Consider the following 25,171-nt stretch of genomic DNA (forward strand, 5'->3'; position numbering starts at 1 on the left):
ATGCACTTCTTGCAATGAAAGAGCGAAAATCACAGCTGAGCACTAAAATCTAACAGCTGGTGTTTCTCACTTTCTCTCTCTCTATCTCTCTCTCTTTCCCACATAATTCTCGCTAGCTTATGTTATTGTTAAATTGTTGTTTATTTTTTTTTGTTGTTTTGTTCGGCTAATCAAGCCGGTTGGTATGTATTGTGGAAATATTTATCAGAGTAAACGAGCCAGGTGGCAACTTCAGTGTGGAAGTTATAAAAAAGCTTTAAAAGCTTTGTTTAAGTGGCGATCACAATTCGTGCGCTACCAAACACTTAATCACTTGTATAGTTGTCAACGTTTATATTAAACTCTATTTACCCTGGAATCTGAAAGGTCGTATCTGCAGTCCGCTGAGTACATTTATGCCGCTCTTATTTAATTGTAATCAAAACTAGTCGCAATAAAAATCCAAATTTTCAGCGTCATCGTTTAGAACCGTTATTTTATAAAAGGCATATTCGTAACCTAGTCCTACCTTCTAAGTCTGTAGCATCAAAATATTAATTTTTTTCTGGTAAAAGCATGTGATACCTCGATGGCCTTTCGAAAGTTGTTTTTCCGTCTAAGCAGTTAGAAAAGGTAGTTGTGTGTGTGGATAACCTCAAGTCCGCTCAATAAGATATACAAGTATGTATTTATGTTAATCATCTGTTTCTGGGCTGTAAGCATAGATCCAAGACTCATCACTATTACTAATACGTTTCATAATCTCCTCTTAGTCGGAAAGCAATGTTTCACAGGCGTTAACGTGACGCAGTTTTTCGAAAAAAATTTAGTGATTTTCACAGGCCCAAATGAATAGTTTTCACAGATCCGTCTGATATTCCAACGATGCCAGTAAGATCTCTGTCTATTAATCGTCGATTTTCAAGCACCAATTTCTCTATATTTTTGACGTGTTGATCATCAGTTGATGTTGACGAGGTACGTCGTCACCGCGTTCTCGATCCTTTTAGAATAACTTTTATAAATTAATAACATTATCCATCGAAAAAAATTATCATTAACCTTTAACTGGTGACAAGCGGTCTCACAGGCCGAGCGGAGTCAGTTAAACATCATTTCACCCCCTGATTTTAGTTTCTACATAGATTGTATTAGAAAGTTAGTGATTAAAAATCACATTTAGAGCCAATTGAGTAGTTTTATTTTATCATTTTATATATTCATTTAATGGATTAAAAGACTGCAGTAAGCTATCGTATATAGTTTCGATGCTATAGACCATGTAAAGCAGCGGCCTCTTAGGCCGCTCGTCACCAGTTAAGCTACACAAAAATCATGTCACCAGTTAAAGGTTAAAGACCTTTTCCAAACTTCTGAACGTTTCGGCTCAAGAAATTTGATTCCGTAAACCAAATTTTGTGGAACTTCTTTGCTGAATAATTTCACTCATCCTAAAAATCGTCGAATGCAAAAAGACATGAGTATACAAAACTCTAATGATTATTTTAATGTGACTTTTGACGCAGATGTCAAGGACAATCATAAAAAAAAATATTTCGACGAATGGGTTTTCGCGCGAAATTTAAATTAAAATGTCTTACTACTTTTTTGCCCACAGTAGTAGTTATATCACATACAATTTATATCGCTTATATACAACAAAAAACATTTAGCCCCTTCACGCATTTTGAATTCAATCGCCTTAATTAATAAACTACGCGTTGTTATATCCCAAAAACAAATTTAACTAATTGCATAATGGACACAATTTAATGATACTTTGTTAATTTAATAATTCGCTAACTTGTGTACATGAAAAACAATAATTATTAGCAAAAAATTGTATATTGCGGTTTTTAATAAATACCAGTAACAAAAGATAATTACTTATGTATTATTTTTATTAATATTTGTTCGATTTTTTTTTCGGTAAATAAAAGTGGATATTAAAATGCTTTTAATATCGAAGATAACAAGTGAATCGTATCGGTTATAAAACGCTGAATTTCGAACATTAGCTTCACTTGAGCATGCAATATTTTAATATTGTTGATCAATAATTTTTTACAACTTAGTTTGTAGAACGCTAAATGTACAAATTCATAACTATGTGTTCTATATTTTAATTTTTTATGGTTTGTGGTTACTCAGTCACCGCAAACATCAGTGATGCAAAACTTGTTAACAAAATAATGAATTATTGCAGATTGCTCGCGAGTTACCGTAACTTTTCACACAATTCTAGTAGCCTAATTTTATAAATACTAAGTTTTTATTTCAATTAAAACGTAAGTAGAGCAAAGTTTTTTTTTTCTTCTGTAACAGACTATATTTAGAAGTAAATGTACTTACTTATTATCTGATGAAAATTTTTTAACATTAATAAAACCAGTCATTAAGTGTAAATTCAATATTTTTTCTTCAATTATGTTCGTAGTTACGTGAGAAACTAGTTTTGTGCGTGGAGAGTGAATGTCGTCACATTAGCGGCATGTACGATTATTTCTACAATTCAACACAGTTCATGTTCAAGGCTATGTGCGTGGAGGTTTAGATATGCATATCTATGTTTCTATGTACAAATTTATTACAAGAAAAATAAAATTTTGAAAAATTGGGCCTCAAAAACAATATATGTACGTATACTAGCTTCTCTTGACTTCTAATCTTTGATACAAAGTATGTACTATATATCTGTATCTTATCAATGCTTATAGCACAAAAGTTTCCACGAGGGGACAGCAATTTCCAAAAATGTTTTTTGTGTTTAAACTCTACTACAGAACTTAAGTATTACTTTTCCCTCATTATAAATGCTTTGCTTTGCATTTATCACAAATGTGGCAACCTTTCTAAAACGATTTTCGATATCTACAATTAATTGATGAATGAAGGCCAAATTGCCTGGACCAATCGGTAAGGTCGCGGTGTATTTATAAGTAGATATCTCTGTAGTACTGACATATAATTTTTGTAATCATTACTTTATATTTTAACATTACATTTTGTGTTTGATTAAAAATACAACCACCATTTTGTAGTAATAAAAAGAAGGTGATTCCTTCGAGCCGGATTTGAACCAGCGACCTATGGATGTCTACTTAGCGATTATCTTTCTACAGTCCACCGCTCTACCAACTGAGCTATCGAAGGCTGTACAACATCACAGATTTATGTGGTCTATGCGTCAGTCTATATTCGTTTGTATTTGGACTTAATTGCTCTGCGGTTTGCTTATGCGTTTCTTATCGCTGGCGCAGACTTGATCATGTTGAAATTGGTGTTACTTCGCAAACTATGTGCGTTTATGCTTATACATACGAGTATATACATATAAGTATTATGTATTTAAATATTTATAAATGTTCAATCAGCAGGTTCCGTGATTGAAATAAACTTATTTGCACTGCGAAAGGCAAAAGCAAATATATATGGTCTTAGGACTGCAACCTGAATAGGGTATACTAAGTTTGCCAGCAAGTTTGTAATACCCAGAAGGCAACGTCGGGGACCCTACAAATTATATATATAGCCATGTCGGTCTGTTTTTAATATACATACATGTGTGAACTACTTCCTCAGTTTTTGAGTTATTAATCAAAAAATTTCCAAACAATCTTTTCTCCTCGAGAACTTCTAATTTGTTGGAACCACTATAGCATATAGCTGCCATACAAACTGAACGATCGGAATCAAGTGCTTGTGTGAAGATTGAACAAACCATTCCGGTGACAGAAATATTACACAAGATCAGTCTGGAGCACTTAAAAAAGCAAAATTTTGACAATTTTGACAATTTTGACAACCTATTAAAAATCGTCGAATGCAAAAAGACATGAGTATACAAAACTCTAATGATTATTTTAATGTGACTTTTGACGCAGATGTCAAGGACAATCATAAAAAAAAATATTTCGACGAATGGGTTTTCGCGCGAAATTTAAATTAAAATTCTTACTACTTTTTTGCCCACAGTAGTAGTTATATCACATAGAATTTATATCGCTTATATACAACAAAAAACATTTAGCCCCGTCACGCATTTTGAATTCAATCGCCTTAATTAATAAACTACGCGTTGTTATATCCCAAAAACAAATTTAACTAATTGCATAATGGACACAATTTAATGATATTTAGTTAATTTAATAATTCGCTAACTTGTGTACATGAAAAACAATAATTATAAGCAAAAAACTGAACTACTTCCTCAGTTTTTGAGTTATTAATCAAAAAATTTCCAAACAATCTTTTCTCCTCGAGAACTTCTAATTTGTTGGAACCACTATAGCATATAGCTGCCATACAAACTGAACGATCGGAATCAAGTGCTTGTGTGAAGATTGAACAAACCATTCCGGTGACAGAAATATTACACAAGATCAGTCTGGAGCACTTAAAAAAGCAAAATTTTGACAATTTTGACAATTTTGACAACCTATTATTTCCGGAACAAATTTTCTTGTTATCAAATATCGAAATATCGATCCACGTTTATGCGTCATCTGGTTTTGCTATTTTTTCTTTTATTTAATAGTTCTGCCTCTAAGCATTTCCCAGAAATTCTCATGAACTAAATATGCTAAGACCGTGTTCTTTTTGGAATCATTTTAAGACTGTATACAAAAAGAGTTGCCGTCTTTGCTTTGCTTTTATAACGATAATATTTTTCATGAAATAATCTCTGCTTAGTCAGAAAGTAGCCTTAAAAGTATAACTCTGACCAAAAACGACAGAAAAAGCTGCCGGAGCTTGTGGGTGCTCTGTCATCCCATCGTAGATACGCTGTTACTGTTCTTCGCCTAATGGTTTAACATATTTATGTGACGGTTTGGAAATCATTTATGCTGTCTCGCAACCTATGTATTGGAATCCTTAATTTCGGCAATCAGACATACTTACCTCAAATTTGGAAAAAATCAACAATAACTTCTTTCTTCTGACAAATATATATTTTTATTTCCTCTTTCCAACATTTATAATATTTTAATGTATTACATTCATAGCAAAATATTTTTCAATAAATATTAGCATCACAATCTTTTTAGTTAGTGGTATGCTTGTTCATAGTAATAAACTTTATAAAAATATTTCAAAATATAGAAAACTACACAGATTTCTTCTGGAGTACTTATCAAAAAATACACACTTAATATGATTTGATTTCAAAACCGTTGACACTCAAGTGTCGATATTTTTATATTTTTATATTTTTATATTTGTAACAATTGTTAATTTTATTTACTAAATTTAAATATATATTAACATACATATCTAATGAAGGAAGTTGTTTGCACATGGAATTTGTATGTTTGCTTGTATTCAATTGGCGCGGCAAGCGACACAATCTTTTCCTAAATAAAAGTTTTAGCCTTCTATTAACTAGAAACCCAGGCTTGAGGCTTAGTTATGGGAGAAGCAGATTTAAGCTAGAAGACATGCTTTAGTCTGGATGACTTGTAGTAAAACCTTTAAATTGGTTGCGTTCACAAATTTCTTTTTGTTTTTCTAGTTCTCTGTGTCCGACTTACTGTGTTGCTGCAGAGTTGCCATATTTTTTAGGTTAGTTCACTTGCTCTAAAAATCACATTTTGTTCATTATAGTGTCACATGTTTATAAAAAGGTACTTTTGTCTTGATATTCATAGGTACATATATTTATTTCTGGCGACCTTCAAGCTCATGTTTTGTTTTATCTTCACTATCTTTTTTCTCTAAGTTTTCTTCAATACAAAATTAGATCACAATCAAATTAAAGCGTTCAAATTCCTTCTTAATAGTATCTTTGTGAAACTTTACTTAACCCCTTTTATATATAATACAAAAGCTAGATTTCACAAATATTAAAAAATAACTAATTTTTATTAATGCGCGAACTTTGTTCGCGTTAATCAGCTCAAACTATGTGTCATTTGTATAAATTATTACTATTAAACAACTAAACAACATTTTCTAGCTCTCTGCTGTGTCTATAGAAAGCTTTCCAGCTTTCATAAATTTCTATGCTTTCAAAGCATAGACGAAAGCTTTGAAACTTCTTGACTTTCATATTTGGAAGACTATAAAAAATAAGTGTGCTGCATTGGCGTTACCAGAATATGAATTGTGTTTTTGAAATATGTTTGCGGTTATTAACTTTTGTGTTTAATGTAAAATTTGTACGCGCTTATAACTTCAGCTGTAAGAGCATGAAGCTATTTTTGAAAATGTTGCTGCTTTTACTGCTTCTTTTATGTGTTCGGAAAGCTCTTAAACTTTCTCTCAAATCCTTTTGCTTGCGAAAGCTTCATATATGCCGTGACTTTTGATTAACGAACTTGAAATCAAACTCGTTAGTAATTCATGCAAAAAGCGCTGAAGTTTTCGCTAAAGTGTTTTAACTTTCGGAAATTTAAAAAAAAACTTACATACACTAGAATATTTTCTTTGAGGCAATATGTATGACTTCCTTATTTTTATAAATTATTTTTAAATATATATTGTAGTTAGATTATATCAGATTTTAGTTTTTATTAATTACAGTTAAAATTGGTGGTACATTTGAAGCGTAGAGTTTTAAAATTTTTTCATTGGTTTGTACGATAAAAATTTTTATTACTACTAAGCTTCGGCAATGCTTCCAGTAGTTTAAAAAACTGCTTTAACTTTAACATATACATTTATGAGGACCTCCATGTTTTTAAACCTTTGAATTTGTGCTACCAATTTTTTTAATCCGCAGATTTTTTATTTCTAATACATTTTTTTTCAATTTTATCAAAGCTTTCTTAAAGCTCTTAATAGATAACCATTTTATGCCCCAACTTACTGTAATATATACAATTTGCTTAAATATTTCCAATACAAAATGTTTATTATTTTACTTAAGCTCTGCAAAAAGTTGTCTCGAGCCAAATTGCCTTTTACGCTTCGTCTTTGAAATTTAAATATTTGCTAACAGTACATACCTTTGATTTGACAATGCAAAATCCTTTAAAAATTTAAAAGTTAAAACAATTATATAATAAGCTGATTCGCCTCTCTTGGTATGGAAGTTCGTTGAATCTATAGATACGCTCTTGTGGTTCGCAGTATTCATATAAGCTGATCCGGACCGTAGAAGTTCTCCCAAACCAACAACTTCTTCAACTCTGGCACATCGATCTCTTTCAATTCATCGGATATATTAAGGCACTTTAATTTTCGTTTCTCCAAAGAGGCTTTCGTTACAGGCTGCCATAAATCTGTGTGCTCTGGATCATAGTTGGGATCGGAGTGCGCGGCAAAGTGTGTCCACATACCCACAAGCCGTTCGATACATTTGTACTCACGTGTATGATTTTTCAGCTTACGTGCAACAGAGTTATAAAATAAATAGGAGAGATCGTCGCCGTGACACGTGCCACGTACCTTCTTGCCACAGCTGAGTATACGCAGGTGATTGAAATGCTTTGAATCGAAATCGAAACGATACAAATAGGTGGGCGCGGTGGCGTGTGTCATACGCGACAATACTGTGCGGTAGATGGGGAACCAGAAGTATTCATGTGAAACCATCTGTGTAAAGTATTCAAGTAGTAGAAAGTAAATAATTTATTCCAGAGGAGTCATTTGATATTTGTTTAACTTACCAATAGATACTCGTGTAAAGTTTCTAAGCTGGGCTCTTTGTCGCCATAATACGCTTGTTTCAATTGCATGCCGTACTCTTTGCACAACTCGCTTTCGCGATCCAGGCCGAGTTCGAGTGGTACCACAAAGCGACAGTCGCCGAGTTCATTAAGTAGTTTGGGGTTAGATTTCGTTTCTGTAAAATATAAATAATACAGTATAATATAATTTTAAAATAATTGTAACATAAAACGTTGGATCTTACCCGAATACAACAACAGCCCTTCATTCGACACGCCACCAATAATCATTGGTATATGATTACTCCAAGCGGTGCGCATCATTTCAATTGGCTTTCGTGGCACTACGCAATGGTCTGTCACATAGGGCTCGATCACTGGGCCAAAGGAAAAGCCAATGCGTTCGCGTTTCTCTTCGTCGGAACACAAGTCTTCATTAGCCTTAACTATATCGGCACCCCTCGCTTTGTGGAGAAAAGCAAAAACCTCCTGATCACTATCTTCACCAGTATAACCAGCAGCCACTGCCAGACGATATGGCCAGTTATGTTGTGGCGTAACTGCCCATGGAGTTAATGTGTTTCCAGACATAGAAATCGCTTTATGAAAGAGACCTCGCGTTTGATCGGTGATCATCATGTAATGTACTGATGCACCGCCAGCGCTATCACCAAAAATTGTTATATTATTGCTGTCGCCACCGAAACGTTCGCAATTTGCTTTGACCCAACGTAGCGCCATCACTTGATCTTTTAGTCCGGCATTACCAGGTACGTCGAATGCGGGATCGTCCATGCACAGAAAACCTGAGAAAGTAAAAAAGAGAGTATATGTAATATCTAGTATATATAATGATAAAAAGATTTGACTGAAACAAAATCTTACCGAAGGGTCCTAGCCGATAGGTTATTGAAATAATGACGACATCTTCGCGCAACAAATAATCCGGGCTATAGAGTTCACGTGAAGCTTCACCAAACTGAAAACCTCCACCATAAATCCACACCATGACCGGCCTAAGTTTATCCGGATTTATCTAAAAAAAAAACAACTTTGCATTATCCTTATATTTTAATGTTAATTAATTTATTTGGTAATAGACTTACATGCTTTGTATAAACATTTAGGTAAAGACAATCTTCTGAGCCATCTGTCATTTGGAATACAAAATGTTTTTGTAATGGCTTCGGACCACGCGACGTACAGCTTCTCACTTCTATCCAAGGTTCCGGTGGCTGTGGTGCTTTGTAGCGCAGCTCGCCTACCGGTGGCTTGGCGAAGGGTATCTTTTCGAAACTATAATACGAATCGCCATAGATGGACTTGCGTTTAACACCCTTAACGGGTCCATATATGGTGCTGACAATAGTTTTTTCGTTGGTGCGAAAGCGACGCTGTTGCACTTTAAAGTCGACCATCCTACAGGAGTAGTGGCAAGAAATGAAGAAAGAGATGGAATATTAGTCAGTGAAATGTTGTAAGAATGTTATTTAAGTTATTAGTCGTTGCAATGAATGAGATAATAAATATATAATATAAGCTTAAATAAAAATAGCTAATATAGAAAAGAGCTTGACTACAGGATAATTCTTTGAATCATAATCAACACCCAAAACGGCTTGCCTCTTAGCATAAGTATTAAATATTTGGGTGTGCTCTGTCGCAGAGTTTTCGAACACTTGATAGAATCTTTAATATACCTAAGCAAATGTCTTCGCAAATGTTTTCACATCATAATACTGGATAATAATCTATTGTGGCACCAAAACGTTTATATAAGAGATCGTTTTAAAGGTAGCCAACACGATACTGTGACAATATTTACTTAATTATTTAGTGAAGCATGAATTTCTGGTTAATTTCGATAGACACAGTCACATCACTTGACCCTGAGTATTGGTAAGCGGTTTTTGAATTCCGTTATATATATAGTGCATTTGGTTTATTGCTTTCAAGAAGGGCACCTGGTAGTTCCCTTAAAAACATTAGTATTGGTTCACAGATTATTATGCAAAAACCCTGCGAACTATGGCACAATGTTTAATATCTAATCTTATTTAGAAAAAACAAAACAGTTGTTTATGCTTACACGAGTTTTATGTGCACATACTAAATATACCAACGTCAGGTGCAACATATCGATGTAATTTTTTGTTATCGTGGCGCACCCTTAACAAACACGTCAATGCTTTTCATTATCAATAAAAATCCCCCAAAAAGCATTTGTCATTGACTGAGTCAGGGGCAAATTATCATTCATCAAATTGGTATTAAGGATTAGTCATTGAAGGCTTCAAAACATATTTATATTACAATAACGTCTAACTTTTTGTACATTCTTTTGCAGATACCACCGAAATTATACAATTTTTGTTATCAAACTCTTTGAGGCTTTAGCAAGCACGACTGACTGCATGCCAAATTAATCTCGAAGGTAAAGCACTGATTCCACTTCAGCTGTTGTTTTGCATTAGACAAACAAGTAAAATTTACTTGCTTTGTTGTTGATAAAATGAAAGAATGAATTATGATAAATATTTGTTATCGGAATATAACACACATTTAATAAATCTCCCCAAATTGAGTGTGGAATTGTGTGAATTTTTGCACTTGAAGCACAGCGTAATCGAAAAGTAATTTCCGCGCCGAGTGGCTTATGCTCTTGTCAAGTAATTTCCATTGAAGTCGGCATGCCAGCTCGTCGAATATGTGTATATTGAGTATCTCGTATATCAATCTATAGATTGGTTTCTTTCACAAACGCAATTAAATGCTCCAACGATATCATTGTATAAAATAACAACATGATTTAATTTAAGGTTTCCTCGTCAAAAAATTTAAGTATGTAGTTATCATAAACTAGTCGTATTCATTCATCCATTGTTTCTCTACTAACAATTGTATGCAAATTTTCCAGACAATTTTGTGAAAAACTGAAACCCCGATATATAAAACAACTTTAAAGAAGAAAAAATATAAAGCGAATGCATTATGCTTAACTTAATTCTAGTTTTGATATTTAAAACGAAGATTGAAAGAGTTTTTTTTGGGAAGTTAGTTAAATGATTAATTGAACTGAAATTAAAAAATACGTTTCATAGTTAATTTTTTTAACATTCCTATTCATGTTTAATTTATTAAATGCTCAAAATACTTTATATAATACGTAATATAAACACTCGCTGATAAGCTGGTGTCTGAACAAGACTTCTACAGCAGCGCCTTTCACCTATCATTTATAAACACACATATTATTAGACGGCGTGCCAAAATTTAAAAAATATACAAGTAATATGTGTTTAAATTAAAGTAGCTTCCAGTTAAAAAGCACTTATCAGCGTACGGAAGCAGATCGGTATAACAGGAATTCAAAACAATCTGGCAACTTTCATTGGAAGTTAAATTTCATAAAAAGTTTAAATATCATTTAATGTAATTCAGGGCCTGTAAAAATCTTTTTTCTTTATTTCTATAGGGAAAGCATGTGACACACCGCTACAAATATTTTTGAAAGCTCATTAATGTTTCTTAATCGCACATAATTTCACTTTTCGCTGTGCAAAACTAGTCTTATCAAATTTAGCAGAATCAGCGCACTTTCATAAATAATCTCATTTCCTTTTTTTTTTTTAAATCAAGCTTAATTGGCTGAGCTAGCATGTTTTTTGTTGACTCAAAGTATATTACTTATCAATATTTACTGACATAATGACACCTAAATTTATAAGTAACCTAAATCTGTTTTGTTTTCAAAATTTTGCATAGCCGCAAGCGCTCACAACGGGGGATTTCAAATTGGGACGAATGAAATTAGATTATTGTTTATTTGCTTATTTAATTTTAGAAATACTATTTTATGTTTAAACTATGTGTTTTTCTATTGTTAATCGCTCCACAGAATTACACATAAATTTTGGACAAATTCACTCTTAACATATACAACAACAATTGAGCAATTAATTTAATTACCTATTGTGTATTATTAATGTAAATAATTAATAGTACAATTTGGAAGAGTCAAATAAATCGGCGCTAAATTATGCCACATTAGCAAGAAAGTGGATTTTCTGTAAACTACTTAATACAACTTAAATTTCTTCTACTTTTGATAAACATTCGTTGAAACTTAAATATTTATTCTAAACGATAAACTTAGTAAATTTCTAACTTGTTGTTTGCATTTTGATAAAAGTTAAGAATTATGGACCAACAACCGAATTCACATCTCACGCCAGAAGTTATTAAAATAAAAGACTTTCAGTATGTCAAAGAGTTCTCAAAACTGAAATATTACAATATCAGGTCATGATGAAATTGGCAAAAGAGCTACGAGAATGCTCTCTCAAAATATATTAAATTTTTAGCCCTAAATTATAAAGCAATTTTGAGGTTGCAGCACCTTCCTACAAAAAGAGAATGTGTAAATATTAAATTGATTCCAAAACCAAACAAATTTCTCTCGTTCTGCCATCCTATTAGCTTGCTGCTGACCCATTCCGAAGTATGCGAAAGAATGCTTATATATAAGTATATTTTTACCAGTTTTGGATGAATACAATAAAGTACCGAAAAAGCAGTCTTGGTCTAGGAGAAATCATGGAACTCCAGCGCATTGTCACCGCATATCGGATTTACTCGTAATTATTATGTGGATGCGAAAAAACTATATTCTGCGCCTGTATTTCTGGATATACCATATAGACGGCATTGCGATCGAATGCGCCATCCAGACATGCTTTGTAAAGTTAAGAATTTTAATTTTTTCTTTTATTAAAATCATATCTGAACAACTGACACTTTTATGTTCAAACTTCCAAACTATACAGTATACAACAAGGCAGTGTTCTTAGACCTGTCCTTACATAATATTCATTACTACATAGGCTGCTATATATATTTCTGGACTAGGCAACACTAAGTGTTGCCAGGTGCAATCTGACATTTCCATTGGAAAGTTTGACATTTTTTAGCATAACATCACTCAGAACGTTTTGTCATGTAATAGTGAATTGTTTTATTTACAGGGAATTAAAAAATTCATCTCGGCCAAAAAATCGAATTAACTCGTGAACATTTTCGTGCGATCATTTTTCACAACTTTCGACGTGGATTATCACGACAAGAGTGCATCGATGAACTAAAATCTTTGTATGGCTATGAAGCACCATCCTATAGCACTGTGAAAAACTGGTACAACGAATTCAATCGTGGCCAATGCTCGCTCAAAGACGAATTCCGTGAAGATCGTCCAAAAACAGCCGTTCTGCCAGAAAACATCGATGCCGTACGTGAAATGATAATGCAAGACCGTCATGTAACATACCTTCAGATGGAGGCATGCCTATGCATTTCTCCCACCAGCATACATTCGATATTGCATGAACACCTGGCCGTAAAAAATTAAGCTGATGATATAGCTTTAATTGCATTTGAAGATACTGCGGCAGACGTATCTCAAGTTATTCAATATGAAAAGAGTTGAAATAGAGCTATGGCTTAAGAAGTGGGAAATGATGGTTACTACCGAGAAGTCGAAACACGTAAAATTTGCTCTAAGAGAACGAGACTATTAGGTAGTATTTTTAAATAACATTAAAATTACTGATATTAGTTCCGCAAAATATTTTGGACTCGATAAGAATCGAATATTAAGTTGGAAAAGTCAGATTAAAGGCATGACAATGAATCTCAAAGTAAAAATAACCAAATGTATTGGCTGATTGGGAGAAAATCGCAGCTTAGTTTGAAGAACAAAGTTTGGTTTTACAAGGCTTTAAGCCTGTATGGGCATGTGCTATCTAATTTTGGGTAACCGTAAGCCAATCAAATACTGAAATATGATGATATGGACACAGATCAACTGGACTGGATGACTAGAGATCAATTATTTCTGTCATAATATTAAAATCTGCAAATAACTTACTCAATGTCTTACTGATAGGTTGTGAATAAACAAGTTAATAAAAAATGTACATTGCGTTAAAGGGGATTTTTTTTTACTTCCATTATTTTGATTGAGGTCATTTAGTCAAGATGAAATCGTTATTATTAAAATGCCGTGAATTAAGCAAACCTTGAAAGAGAGTAGTCCAGTGTCCTAAATGAATGCGTAATTCGTACAATACTGGTACCAAGAGTTAATGAAGGAAGCATTGAGTGGAGATGGCCAAATAAAACTTAACAAAATGAAATGCACATTCACTGCACTACAAATTTTTGTGGCTTCTTTCCTCACGCTAAACACTATATGCGGCCTTCAGAAATTAGCTCCTAAACTATTTTGGTAAAATACATATATATTCATTACAAGACCCACCGAGGGCGGAGGCTTTCACAAATATACGCAAAATTGGTTTGGTAGTGTGAGCTGCTCGTATTACATATTTCAAATTACATAGAATTTTTGGTAACGTTAAAAAAAAAGAAAGGAAAAACAGATGAAAATCCTGATTTTTAAGCATTTTTTATTGTTATATTTCCGCAGAAATTTAAATGTTTTTTTTTTTGCAGACGCTGTTGAGCATGAATTTCGCCATGTGTGTCTTGTTTTATGAGTTTAAAATAGAAATTGTTTCCTATTACCTTAATTGAAATTTTCGAAGTTTTCGCCACAACAAATTATAAAGAATATATTGCGAATAAAACTCAATCAACCTCAATTAATGAATATATTGAATGTAGTATTGACATTTCAAGGTCAATAATTGCCAATAACGCGCTACCAAATATACCGTCAATGCAGATAAATTTCATCAAACTAAGTTAGTTAAAGAAAACTTAAAGATCTTTAAGGAATTGACATAAATAATATAATAAATTAATTTTATTTCCAACTAAGGAAAACACCTCTACATATATCTATATTTCACAATGCATGAGTAAGTTTGTACAGATGCTTGTATATGTGTATGCTTGTATCATATGTGTACGAAATTTTCCGTAGGCGATTTGAATGAACTTGTCGTTTGAATTTTTACCCATATTTTGCTAGTCAAGCGCAAATTCTTTATGTCATTCTATTTAAAAGTGTGAATAAGCGTACATAGAAGTTCAATATGTATGCACTGAAGAAGGAAAATAAAGGCTGATATATTTGGAGGTTCCCCATTTTTTTTTAAGAAAAAATACAGAAACTTCAAAGTTATTGAAGAATGTTTACTATCTTTCGAAAGAACTTCATTTTGCATTTATTTTTTGAAGATTATCTCTTTCAAGTATTTGGTGTGCCTACGTCTCAGATGGTCCATCCGTTGAGCGAAATTTCGATGTTTAGTTCAAGCATTTCGACTGAGAACTGGCTAATGACACACACGATGTCTTACTACAAGTCCTGAACAGAAGCGGAATTGTCCGCATAGACTTTGGACTTTACCATCTCCACAGGAAAAAGCCTAACGGAGTGATATGACACGATTTTGGCGGCCAATCGACTAGCCCAAAACGTAAAATTATCTGCTCTTCGAAGTGTTCTCTTCAATGATTCATGCGACGTGTGGGAAGTGCCGCCGTCCTGTCGTCCGCTGAACAAAATTTGGCTCGAAAACGACGAATCTTCTTGAAACTCTTCAAGAGCTCATCGAGCGAGGCAATATCTCTGGAGAAGGTTGAGTGGCTTCAGTTCTTACAGAAGCTGCATATTAAATGCTTTCATTTTAAGATGTTGACGTAAATTGCGCCAAGTCGTTCCATGCATCAGTCCGGCGTCGAATCGACTCTCCATGGTCTAACAGCTGCGGCGGCTATATTTTCTTCACTGCCCACTGGCCGCGATCTATTCAGTCGCATATTATCGAATAATGGATACTGGCTCTCAAGATGGGGATAATGTTGCAAAGTATGCTCAGTCGACCGATTATATTGACCATAAGTTGAGAACGCGAAAAACCTTATTTACAGAACGTGAATTTTCGAAATAAAGTTGAACGATTTGTAATCGTTGTTCAGGCGTGAGTCTTTTCATAATCAAATACCAAACAATACTGAGAAAAATAATATGACAGCTTGACACAACTCATGTGTGATCTTTCAAAAAAAGGCTATTGAGGAAAGTACATCTACTTGGGTCACCCGTTGCAATGCGGCAACAATAAAGCAAATCTTTATAGAATTCAATTATTGAGCAGAACAGAAATTGTTATACAAAATATTTGGCTACTGTGTCAAATGGAATGAGCGATCGAAAAGACCTCATGGCAAAACGTTTGTCTTTGATATTTTGCATATACATATGTACAATTTAATATATTTGTTTATATACACAAATATATGGCAGACATACATCTCGAACTCACATTTCGCTCTTAATGGCATGACTGGAATTGGAATTGATGTGATTGAAAAAATTAAGGCACAGTATCATAACGTTTCATTCAATAATTCATTTTAGCAATAAAATCATTTTTATTTAATTTTTTTTTGCTCTCCCCATCTCCAGCATGCATGGTGTCGATTTCATTGTGGTCGTTCAAATACCGGTCAGCTTTTACTAGCGCAGTAATAGGGGGAAAGTGCTTAGAATATGTGGCTGTAAATGTGAATATGCTACGAGGGATATTACGAGGGAATGATTTTAAGTGTTACTGCTTTTAAAGGGTGTCACGCTGCAAAAGTCGTTTTTAAGTAGGTAATGTTGTACTAATTGTACTAATGTTTGCCTCAATTGGGCCAATCTTGACTTAGAGAGCTTAGGGTCCATTTAATAACATTAATATGTAATATCATTTATAAAATTCTTTGCGGTTTCGTAACTGTTTTCCACAGCTTGCAGAAAGTGCTATTTTATGAGTACTTGTACACTACACTTTCGCTTTGCACTTCAAGCTAGGAGTGATCGTTTTCGTTTTATACCTTCTTATGTTAACTGGAATGGCTCTGAAATTATCAGTCAGTGTGAGAGAATAGCACCTAATGGTATATCTTTCCAAATAAATAATGATCCGACATATAAAACTATGTTAGCAGAGTATTCCAGTGACGGCCCTCTTATTGCTTTTGGTTTGTTACGATAAGCTGTTAACACTTTTCCACTATCCATCTGATTCTAGACAAAGTTGAAGCATCTCGGAACTTTCTGTAAACTATACTTACGAGTTTTCGTACACAAAAATTACCGGCGTTTTTAGCTGTCCAAGTAAAATCATCCATGTCTTCACCTATAATAATCCTATGATCTAAGTTGTTAACACATTTCGAGAAATGTTGGTTTTCTGAAAATTAACTGGGAATTATAGCAAAACTAATTTCTGTGCGAACCATCATTAGACCAATAAGAGGTTTTAGTTTAGAAAGCATCTTAGACTCACTAACTCACAAACTTTGGTGTCGGTTTCTGACTGAGTACATACCACGAAGAATAGCTTCCTAGCTCTATACTCCGTGTTAGATTTTTCATGTTACTTGGGTCCTTCATAATGCCTGACAATACCAGGCCAAAAGAAACATTTTCAAAAAATCACTGCACAAAGCACCCTTTACGCACGTGCAATTCAACAAGTTAGCTTACCAACGGCACCCTTATACTCATAATATTAACTAACCCAAACTTGAAGCTGTGTTACTTTCGCGTGTCAGCCTACAATTATGTAATACACCGCGACAGGTGTGGTCAATTGTCTAAAAATAGGAAGGAGTGAAACAATGAAATGACCGAACCCCATGGTTTTATAACCCATTACTTTTAGAAGTCAGCATTGGCTGAGCGCAAAATTGACCTTGAGCCCAGGCGGCTAATAAAATGGCAGGCAAAGTAAAAATAAATGTCATCATTCGCTGCTCAAATTCCAGTTTGTGCTTTATTACAAATTATAGTGGATTCATGTACCAATATAAAAACTCGCATAGCTGTGAATTTGTTGCAAGTATGGGTGTGTGCTGCACTTGTGATTACATGCACGTGGCTGAGTCAATTATAGCTAGGCACCAGAGTCATCATTCTGTGCGGTGTTTATTTTGACACATTTTTATGGCGTTTCCACGTGTTTGTTTTTGTAATAATTTTTTATTGTTACTTTGATGGTGCTATCAATTAAATAAAGTGGCAGAAAATCGAAATTCGGGTGAAACGAGTAAGTGAAATTTTACGAGTGCTGATGAGGATTTAAGGATAGCGAAATAGGCAGTTATAAGCAAAATAAATAAAGGCAAATGCCTTGAAATAAAAACAATTGTTCAATAATATTTAATATTGCGTGTATGATGGAATTGCATCACTTGTGAAATCCCGAAAACCGTCAGTTAAGCTCAAACTATGAACAACATGTTTGTTTACTAACACAAACAAAAGTACACCCAAGCACATAAATATCTACCGATTCATATTTTTAGTGATTCAAAAATTCTATTTACGTATGCTATTGTATTCAGCATTGAAAAGAAAAATACAATGAATACACTATGTTACAAAAATATACCGACAAGCATAAAAAGAATCAACTACTTGTTGAAATCTCCCACATATGTATTATATCATAAGCAAATGAAGCTACACACTAATAAAAATATATGCATTCATATGTGCTTATACAACATACGTAGCTACATACATATAAAATGTAATATAAAGCTTGTATACATATCTATATGAATGTAAACATATGCTTTTTGTTTCGACGACAAGCTTGTAGCGTATTTTTTGTTTACAGAAGATAAAACAAAAATTGTCTGGCTCCTTGCCAGCAGTGACGCCAAAATTTCTACCAGCGGAAGAAATCATAAAAACAATTATAAACGGATTTTGTAGATACGCGAGTTTCGCTCAAGAGATTTTGGTTAGACTAGTAATTACCTTTGCGAATAAAAATAGTGGATTCTTTTTATATTGGTAGTCGAAAAAGTCTTTTCGTATTTTCTCAATAGAAAACGTTGAAGTCGTAAATCCCCAGTGTTACCAATCACATTATGTCATAACATATAGCGTTGAAAAGGTCACATTTTCAGCTTCATTTAATAAAAAAAAAAAAAACATTAATTCGGGGAAGTTGAAAAAAAGTTACAGCTATTCAAAAATGAGCGAAAATAATGAATAAATTGAGACTTAAATCGTATTTTTTCACCTTTTTGCTCATGACTCATTCTCTCCAAAATAAGGATGTGATTTTTCATAAAGTGCATTGAGAATATTTATTCTTTGGTAGAAATTCATATCAACGTGCATAATTCGAAGTGTAATTAAACCATGGTCGCGCACAAAACTAATCCAAATTACATGGATTCCTGGAAATTCGAAATATTAATTTAATTGTTTTGTTTTTGCCATAGTTTTCTGCCAATATTTACTTTGTAACGCGACATATATACATATATGCATATACGAAACTCCCACTCTCTGTCTCATGACCTTCACCTATTGTCACTTATGTATGTATGTAAGAGCTGCTGTAATTTTGCAGTACTGACAATAAAGCTTACTTACAACAACAATATTTACACATCAGTATGCACCTTTTTGCGCATCGCTAGAGCTTAAGTAGATACACGCACACGCCCTCCCGAGGCTATTGTCCTTTTTCCTAAACAAGATTTCTTATATATAAGTATTTACCATACAAACACACATACACTTCCGCTGTTACAGCATGAGAACTTTCAACCGTGGCACGTGCTGCTGAAAGCATGAGTCTGCATATTTTTCATACAGCATGACCTCCTCGTTTCACATTTTCTGTATGTATATATGTGTGTGTGTGTTTGGTGAATGAGATGAAAAGCTCTTTTCAGCGTCGCTCGAATTCCGTACATACATTTCATGTACACACAAAAAATAGATACTGCATAGAGAGCAGAGCTTTCCGACAGCAGAGGTCATTGAAAGTGGATTGTGTGAGGTTCGGGCGAATGTGTGAGAAGATGCCAAAATATATGACTGCAGTTACACAAACGTGCTTATATAACTTTAAGTTTATTTCATAGCAAATAGTTGTTTTGAAAAGCGCTGCCAATTTGCTTGTGTTTTATTGGGTGAGTTCTGAGAATACTTTCTTCCGTGGGATTCGATTAATGCAACCAAATTTAAAAATGTACTCTTGAGCAATGTTTGACTCAGCGCATTTACTTTTATTTTTAACTTACTGATAGCACGCCAATTTTGGCTACGTTTGTTTAAAATTAGGGAAATTTCTTGTTTTTTTGTTTGTACTTTCGAAAATCATCGAAACTACGCCATCTTTGTCTAGTAACAAGGGTTCAAAATCAGAAAACCGTCTTGAGTCATAGATCTTTACTCAGATACATAATAGTCAGTCTGTGATCTATATGGGCTCTTGTGAATTTAACAGCAGCGCTTGGGTCCATGTCGGAACCCGCCACGTCGAAAAACTCTCCCAATGAAAAATGAACAACAGCCTCGGATGAGAGACACCCCTTTGATACTCTCTCGACGAACAAAAACCAAACTCTATAACTCGCTCATATTTCCCGTCCTGCTATATGGTGCAGAGGCTTGGACGATGTCAACAACGGATGAGTCGACGCTGCGAGTTTTCGAGAGAAAAGTTCTGCGAAAGATTTTTGGTCTTTTGCGCGTTGGCCACGGCGAATATCGCATTCGATGGAACGATGAGCTGTACGAGATAAACAACGACATTGATAGTTCAGCGAATTAAAAGACAGCGGCTACGCTGGCTAGGTCATGTTGTCCGGATGGACGAAAACACTCCACCTCTGAAAGTATTTGACGCAGTACCCGCCGCGGGAAGCAGAGGAAGAGGAAGACCTACACTCCGTTGGAAGGACCAAGTGGAGAGGACCTGGCTTCGCTTGGAATATCCAATTGGCGCCACGTAGCGAAAAGAAGAAACTGGCGCGCGGTGGTCAACTCGGCTATAATCGCGTAAGCGGTGTCTACGCCAATTAAGAAGAAGAAGAAGATATCAGACATTGATCGATAAATTTCTGTCCAATGTCAACTAAAGGTACTGGGGTCCGCATATTATATTTGGTTCCTAGGGGCTTGAACTTGTAACTGTAGGTTACAATTAACTACAGGGTAAGCAAAACGAAACGAAATATTTAAATTTGCCGCGTTTTATGTCGTAAATTGCTTAAAGTCATTAAAACTACTAGTCTAATAATAACTGACAGTTTAGGCTTAGTCAAAATGGAGCGTAACCGTTAGAATAAGGTGTCTTCATTTTTGAACAATATTTCAAAAATTATTAAAGCGTGGCGGACGCGTTGGAAATTTTCATACAAAATATGAAACTGTTTTAGCATTTAATTTAATTACATTGTGTTACGAGTATAAGCTAGTATTCCTTCAAAGTAGCCGCCGGCTCTAATTTTTTAAGTCATCAACTTTTACGATAGTCTTGCGTGCTAAATACTAGCCCATTTGCCTTTTAATTGTTGATATTTCAATAAACATACTTTTGCAAACGTACACACCTACATTTGTGTTTTTTTACTTCACACGTTTGCGCTTTAGCCATTGTCGTTACTCACCGTTGCCCGGAGGCGGCATTATGTAATGCTCTTACTGACGCTTGCGCCAGTTAAAGTGAGATCATTCATAATTAGTGATTGTTGTCATTGCTGTTATTCTTAAAAAATAGTCATTGTGTATTTCAAATCAACATATATACCTTTCGTATATACCTACATGTTGCTATTAATAAAATTCATTCAAATATTTGTTTTCTTATTTTCGCTGGCTTCTAAATTTGCACATATGTAGGTATGTACACATACATATATAATTGAAATGACAAATAACGCGCTCACTTGGGAAAAGTCTTTTTTTGTGTGAAATTATGCAAATTTGTAAATGATAAATAAATACAAATCAGAAGGCTAATTCAACATGTTTACAGAGACTTTATTAATAAAGTAAATACTAAGTTTTAATAGTTGTTTGAAAGTGAATGACGTAAAATCAAATAAAGGTGAACCTTTGGTTATGCCAGCAAATCTCAACTGTTCCGTGCTTTTTTTTTGTTTTTGATCACCGAACTTTAACCAGAAGTTCACCAACTTATTTCATGCAGACTACTTTTCAGAAAAAAGAAGATTAAAAAATCTATGTTTCCTGTTCTGACGACATCTGCGGTCTTTCGGAGGCAGGCTTTATGACACAATAACTCCAATTCTTTGTTAAATAAACTTCATATGGGGCTTTCCTTTGAGCAATGAGTCATTGACAGTTTTGTAGAAATAAGGGACCTGAGTTATTTAATAAACAGCACCAAAATGTAGTTTATGCATAAGTAAAAATTGCAACAAATAATTTCATAGAAATGCTGAGCAATTGGGAGCTGAATGAATAACTAAATTATCCGAATCAGAAAGTGATTCAGTAGATTCACGCACATGAAGAAGGAACAAGCAAACGGTTTATAGATTTGGGATTAGTCTCATAATACTGACTATAAAATGACAATCATGTAATACTATTTTTTTTTAAGTAGTTTTTAGCCCGTTCTTAGTTATAACGGGTGGGCCATATAAAATTTTAAATTTAAAAAGTCAATAAAAAAAAACGGCTTGATATTTTTCAAAGGTCTAACATTTATTTAAAAGGTTGTTTTATGAAATTTATTTGTGGAAAACAATTTCGTACAAATGACCACCACGGCTGAGTTTACAGTAGCTTATCTGATCCACCCAATTTTGGAGTACTTTCTCGATGGTTTCAGGCCTTATGGCAGCTACAGCAGCTTGAATCTCGTACTTTAGATCTTGAATTGTTTCTGGATGGTTGGCGTAACATTTATCTTTAACAGCTCTCTACAGAAAATGGTCTAACGAAGTTAAATCGCAGCTTCTGGGAGGCCAATTCACATCACCTCTTTTGCTGATTATGCGATTTTCGAAGATAGGGCGTAAAAGATTGAGTGTATTGCACGTAGCGCCATCCTGCTGGAACTAAATGTTGTCCAAGTCTACCTCTTCAATTTGCTTGAAGAAAAATTCGGTTAGCGGCAATTCTGCTTGCTAACGTAATCATCGAGGTGGACGAGGCTCATGTCCGAAAAGATGATTTTTCGGTAAAATTGAATGGGTTGAAGACTCACCACTTTGGAAAAAAGTTTTCAATATTTCCCGGTTTTCTTCTAGTGAATAGCGACACATTTCGTAAATTTTAGATTTTTTACTGAATATCTGTCACTTTCCGAATGGATAAAGAATATACAATTAAAAAAAGAAAATCAGCTGTTCTTTTTATTAAAAAACTAGCTTTACCCTGCCTTCATTTCTACGCCATCAACTAAAATAAACTTTAATGAAAACCATTACACAAAAATTCAATTAATTTTAGGACATTGTATTGATTTTGCTCATCTATCGGAATTTGGTCGTACTAACTAAGCAATCTTCTTTGGGTCATGTGCAACAATTTTGCGGATTCCGATGAAATGCTTAGTCCGTTATTCTATAAAGGATCTTATAGACAAATATTCGTTTGTATATACTATATACATACATACTATATGAAGGTAATCTCGTAGTTTTGGCGTTAAATATTGGGGAACGTTCGTTAATAGAGAAGAAATACAAAAATATTATATTCCTTACTGTTAGAAACTTTTTTACATGAACATTTTGTTGTATAAAAATGAAAATAAAAAATATCTAAAAATCAGTAAAATTTCGAAGAAAAGAATATATAAAAAATATTTTTTTTTACACTAAATAATATTTTCAGTAAATATTTACTTAATGCAAAACATATTTTCGTAAACACTAATATTATAATTAACTGTAAAGTGTTACTTACTTAAAGCCGAGCTTAATTTGATCGATGGTTTGCACGGCTGCCATGTTGTATGCGATTATTTGGTTTCGCTTTGACTACTTTAAAGTTGCACTTAAGACGTAATTACAGTAATTACACAACGATTATGAAATGGCCAAAACAAATTTATATAAGTATTGGGTATCACTGGCGCATGTATTAAGTTATTCGGCATTCACTGCAAATTGAGAAGACACATTTTTGTTGTTGAAAACAGAGACAAGTATTTGATATAATATTTGCAAGGATACAGTGGCACATGGGAAGAATAACAACATTCAAAGATATACAAACATATACAAAATAGAATTAAAAAAGTTAAATATCAAATTTTTAATGACATTTTAGGCCAACCTTTCAAAATTAAAAAAAAAAAATATTAACTGAAATGTAACTATCACAATATAGCTAACCAGATGTTGTGGTTATAGGATATAAGTATATATACTTTATATATGATATATGCATATAGTACATATTCCTTGTGCAGGAGAGTTGAGGTACTCGAAAGGAATTCATGACCTCTTCATCTACGCGATTTCTACGTGTGTAGCGCTGTGGGTGCATTTTTTGTGGGTTAGAATTCAATGCAACATCCCTAGTAAAATAAACAATAACAGCGCTAGTTAAATGAAATACAGCTGCGTGGACATACATATCAACAGCGCATAACTATTTGTTTGAACCGGTTGGCAACGCTTGACAGTTTCAGGTATCTCCTTTGACAAAAATTTAACTCGAAATTCAAGCGAGAAGATGGAAAGGAATTTTGGAGATTAAGAAAACTAAAAACTTTTGGAGATTAATAAAACTAGAAACTTAAAACAAAATTAGCAAAATAATTAATTTTCTAATTAACTAATTTTTTTCTTATTAATTATTTAATTTTTTTTTTGATATTTTATTGATGTTTTTTTGTTGAATTCTACAGGACTGTTTTAGTGGAACTAAAATATTTCAAGTACTTTCAGTCTCGTTGTTAGTTTTAGCAGTATAATATTTTATGCCAGCAGCTGTTTTTAGTTTAGTGCCCTTCATATATCAACAACGGCTTGTTTTGAAATCACAAATGATTGCTGCAATATGCTGCAGACACACCTATTCACACACACACACATATATATAAACATATATATATATATATATGTATTCTGTACACTTTTTCTTTTGTTTTCTGTTTGCTATGTATCTCGGCAGAATTTACCTGCTAAACTTTTTGCTTCAGGAAAGCTTTCGCCAGCATATCCTTGCAAGGACGAAAAGCTCGTACAGTGCTATCAATTTTATCTATCACACACCGATACAGTTATGCGCGTGTGTTTCGATTTTGATAACAATATTGTAATGTGAAAATATCTATTACTGGAAAATATATTATAAACCGTTTCTTCAGAACTGTACAGACATATGTCTATTTATGTAATTATTTGTATATAAGTATGTATATCAAAAGCTTGCTTTCTGTTGCTTAGGTAAAATATTTGCAACAACTTTTTCACTAATTCATCACTTCCTTTTGTACGCAATTTAGTTCAATTTACTTTTATTAAACTCTGCAATTTCATTCTGTATTTTCAGGTAATTTCTTTTGTGTGCACAAACGTTTTAAGCTTTTTTTCGGCGCATACACACTCAAACGCCACACAGTGCTGATTAGCGTATAAATTTTTCTTTTCAATATTGTTGATTTATTAGAAAACTAAATAAGTTGGTTGTTTAGTTGATTGGTCTGTTTGTTGAGGCCTCACCGCCAGCACACGTCGGAGTCGGAGTCGGCGTATCGAGCGCAACGTGAATTTGTAACACTGGCAAAGCGACCGTTTAGCGCGATGGCAACTCAACAACTAACTGGCTG

The 25,171-nt window shown here is 33.8% G+C and overlaps 1 protein-coding gene and 1 non-coding gene across 4 annotated transcripts; both read right to left on the reverse strand.

Moving 5' to 3' along the window:
• Nucleotides 1-3,038: 3,038 nt before the first annotated feature.
• Trnay-gua (transfer RNA tyrosine (anticodon GUA)) lies at nucleotides 3,039-3,132 on the reverse strand. The gene is made up of 2 exons: nucleotides 3,096-3,132; nucleotides 3,039-3,074 (listed from the first exon to the last, which is right to left on the reverse strand). It is a non-coding gene; the product is annotated as a tRNA-Tyr (tRNA).
• A 1,777-nt stretch (nucleotides 3,133-4,909) lies between these two features.
• On the reverse strand, nucleotides 4,910-25,171 carry LOC105230316 (esterase B1). 3 transcript variants are annotated; one of them, XM_049448308.1, is made up of 7 exons: nucleotides 24,858-25,171; nucleotides 23,299-23,494; nucleotides 8,696-9,008; nucleotides 8,475-8,625; nucleotides 7,835-8,395; nucleotides 7,590-7,765; nucleotides 4,910-7,515 (listed from the first exon to the last, which is right to left on the reverse strand). In XM_049448308.1, the coding sequence occupies exons 2-7, from the start codon at nucleotides 23,340-23,342 to the stop codon at nucleotides 7,054-7,056; spliced, it is 1,707 nt and encodes a 568-aa protein (XP_049304265.1). In that variant the 5' UTR covers nucleotides 23,343-23,494; nucleotides 24,858-25,171; the 3' UTR covers nucleotides 4,910-7,053. The 3 variants fall into 3 exon arrangements, with proteins under 3 accessions (XP_049304265.1, XP_049304264.1, XP_049304266.1); XM_049448307.1 differs by having other exon boundaries at nucleotides 24,521-25,171; XM_049448309.1 differs by having other exon boundaries at nucleotides 25,065-25,166.

The sequence above is a fragment of the Bactrocera dorsalis genome, chromosome 2 (genome assembly GCF_023373825.1).
Source record: "Bactrocera dorsalis isolate Fly_Bdor chromosome 2, ASM2337382v1, whole genome shotgun sequence".
NCBI classification, from domain to species: Eukaryota; Metazoa; Arthropoda; class Insecta; order Diptera; family Tephritidae; genus Bactrocera; species Bactrocera dorsalis.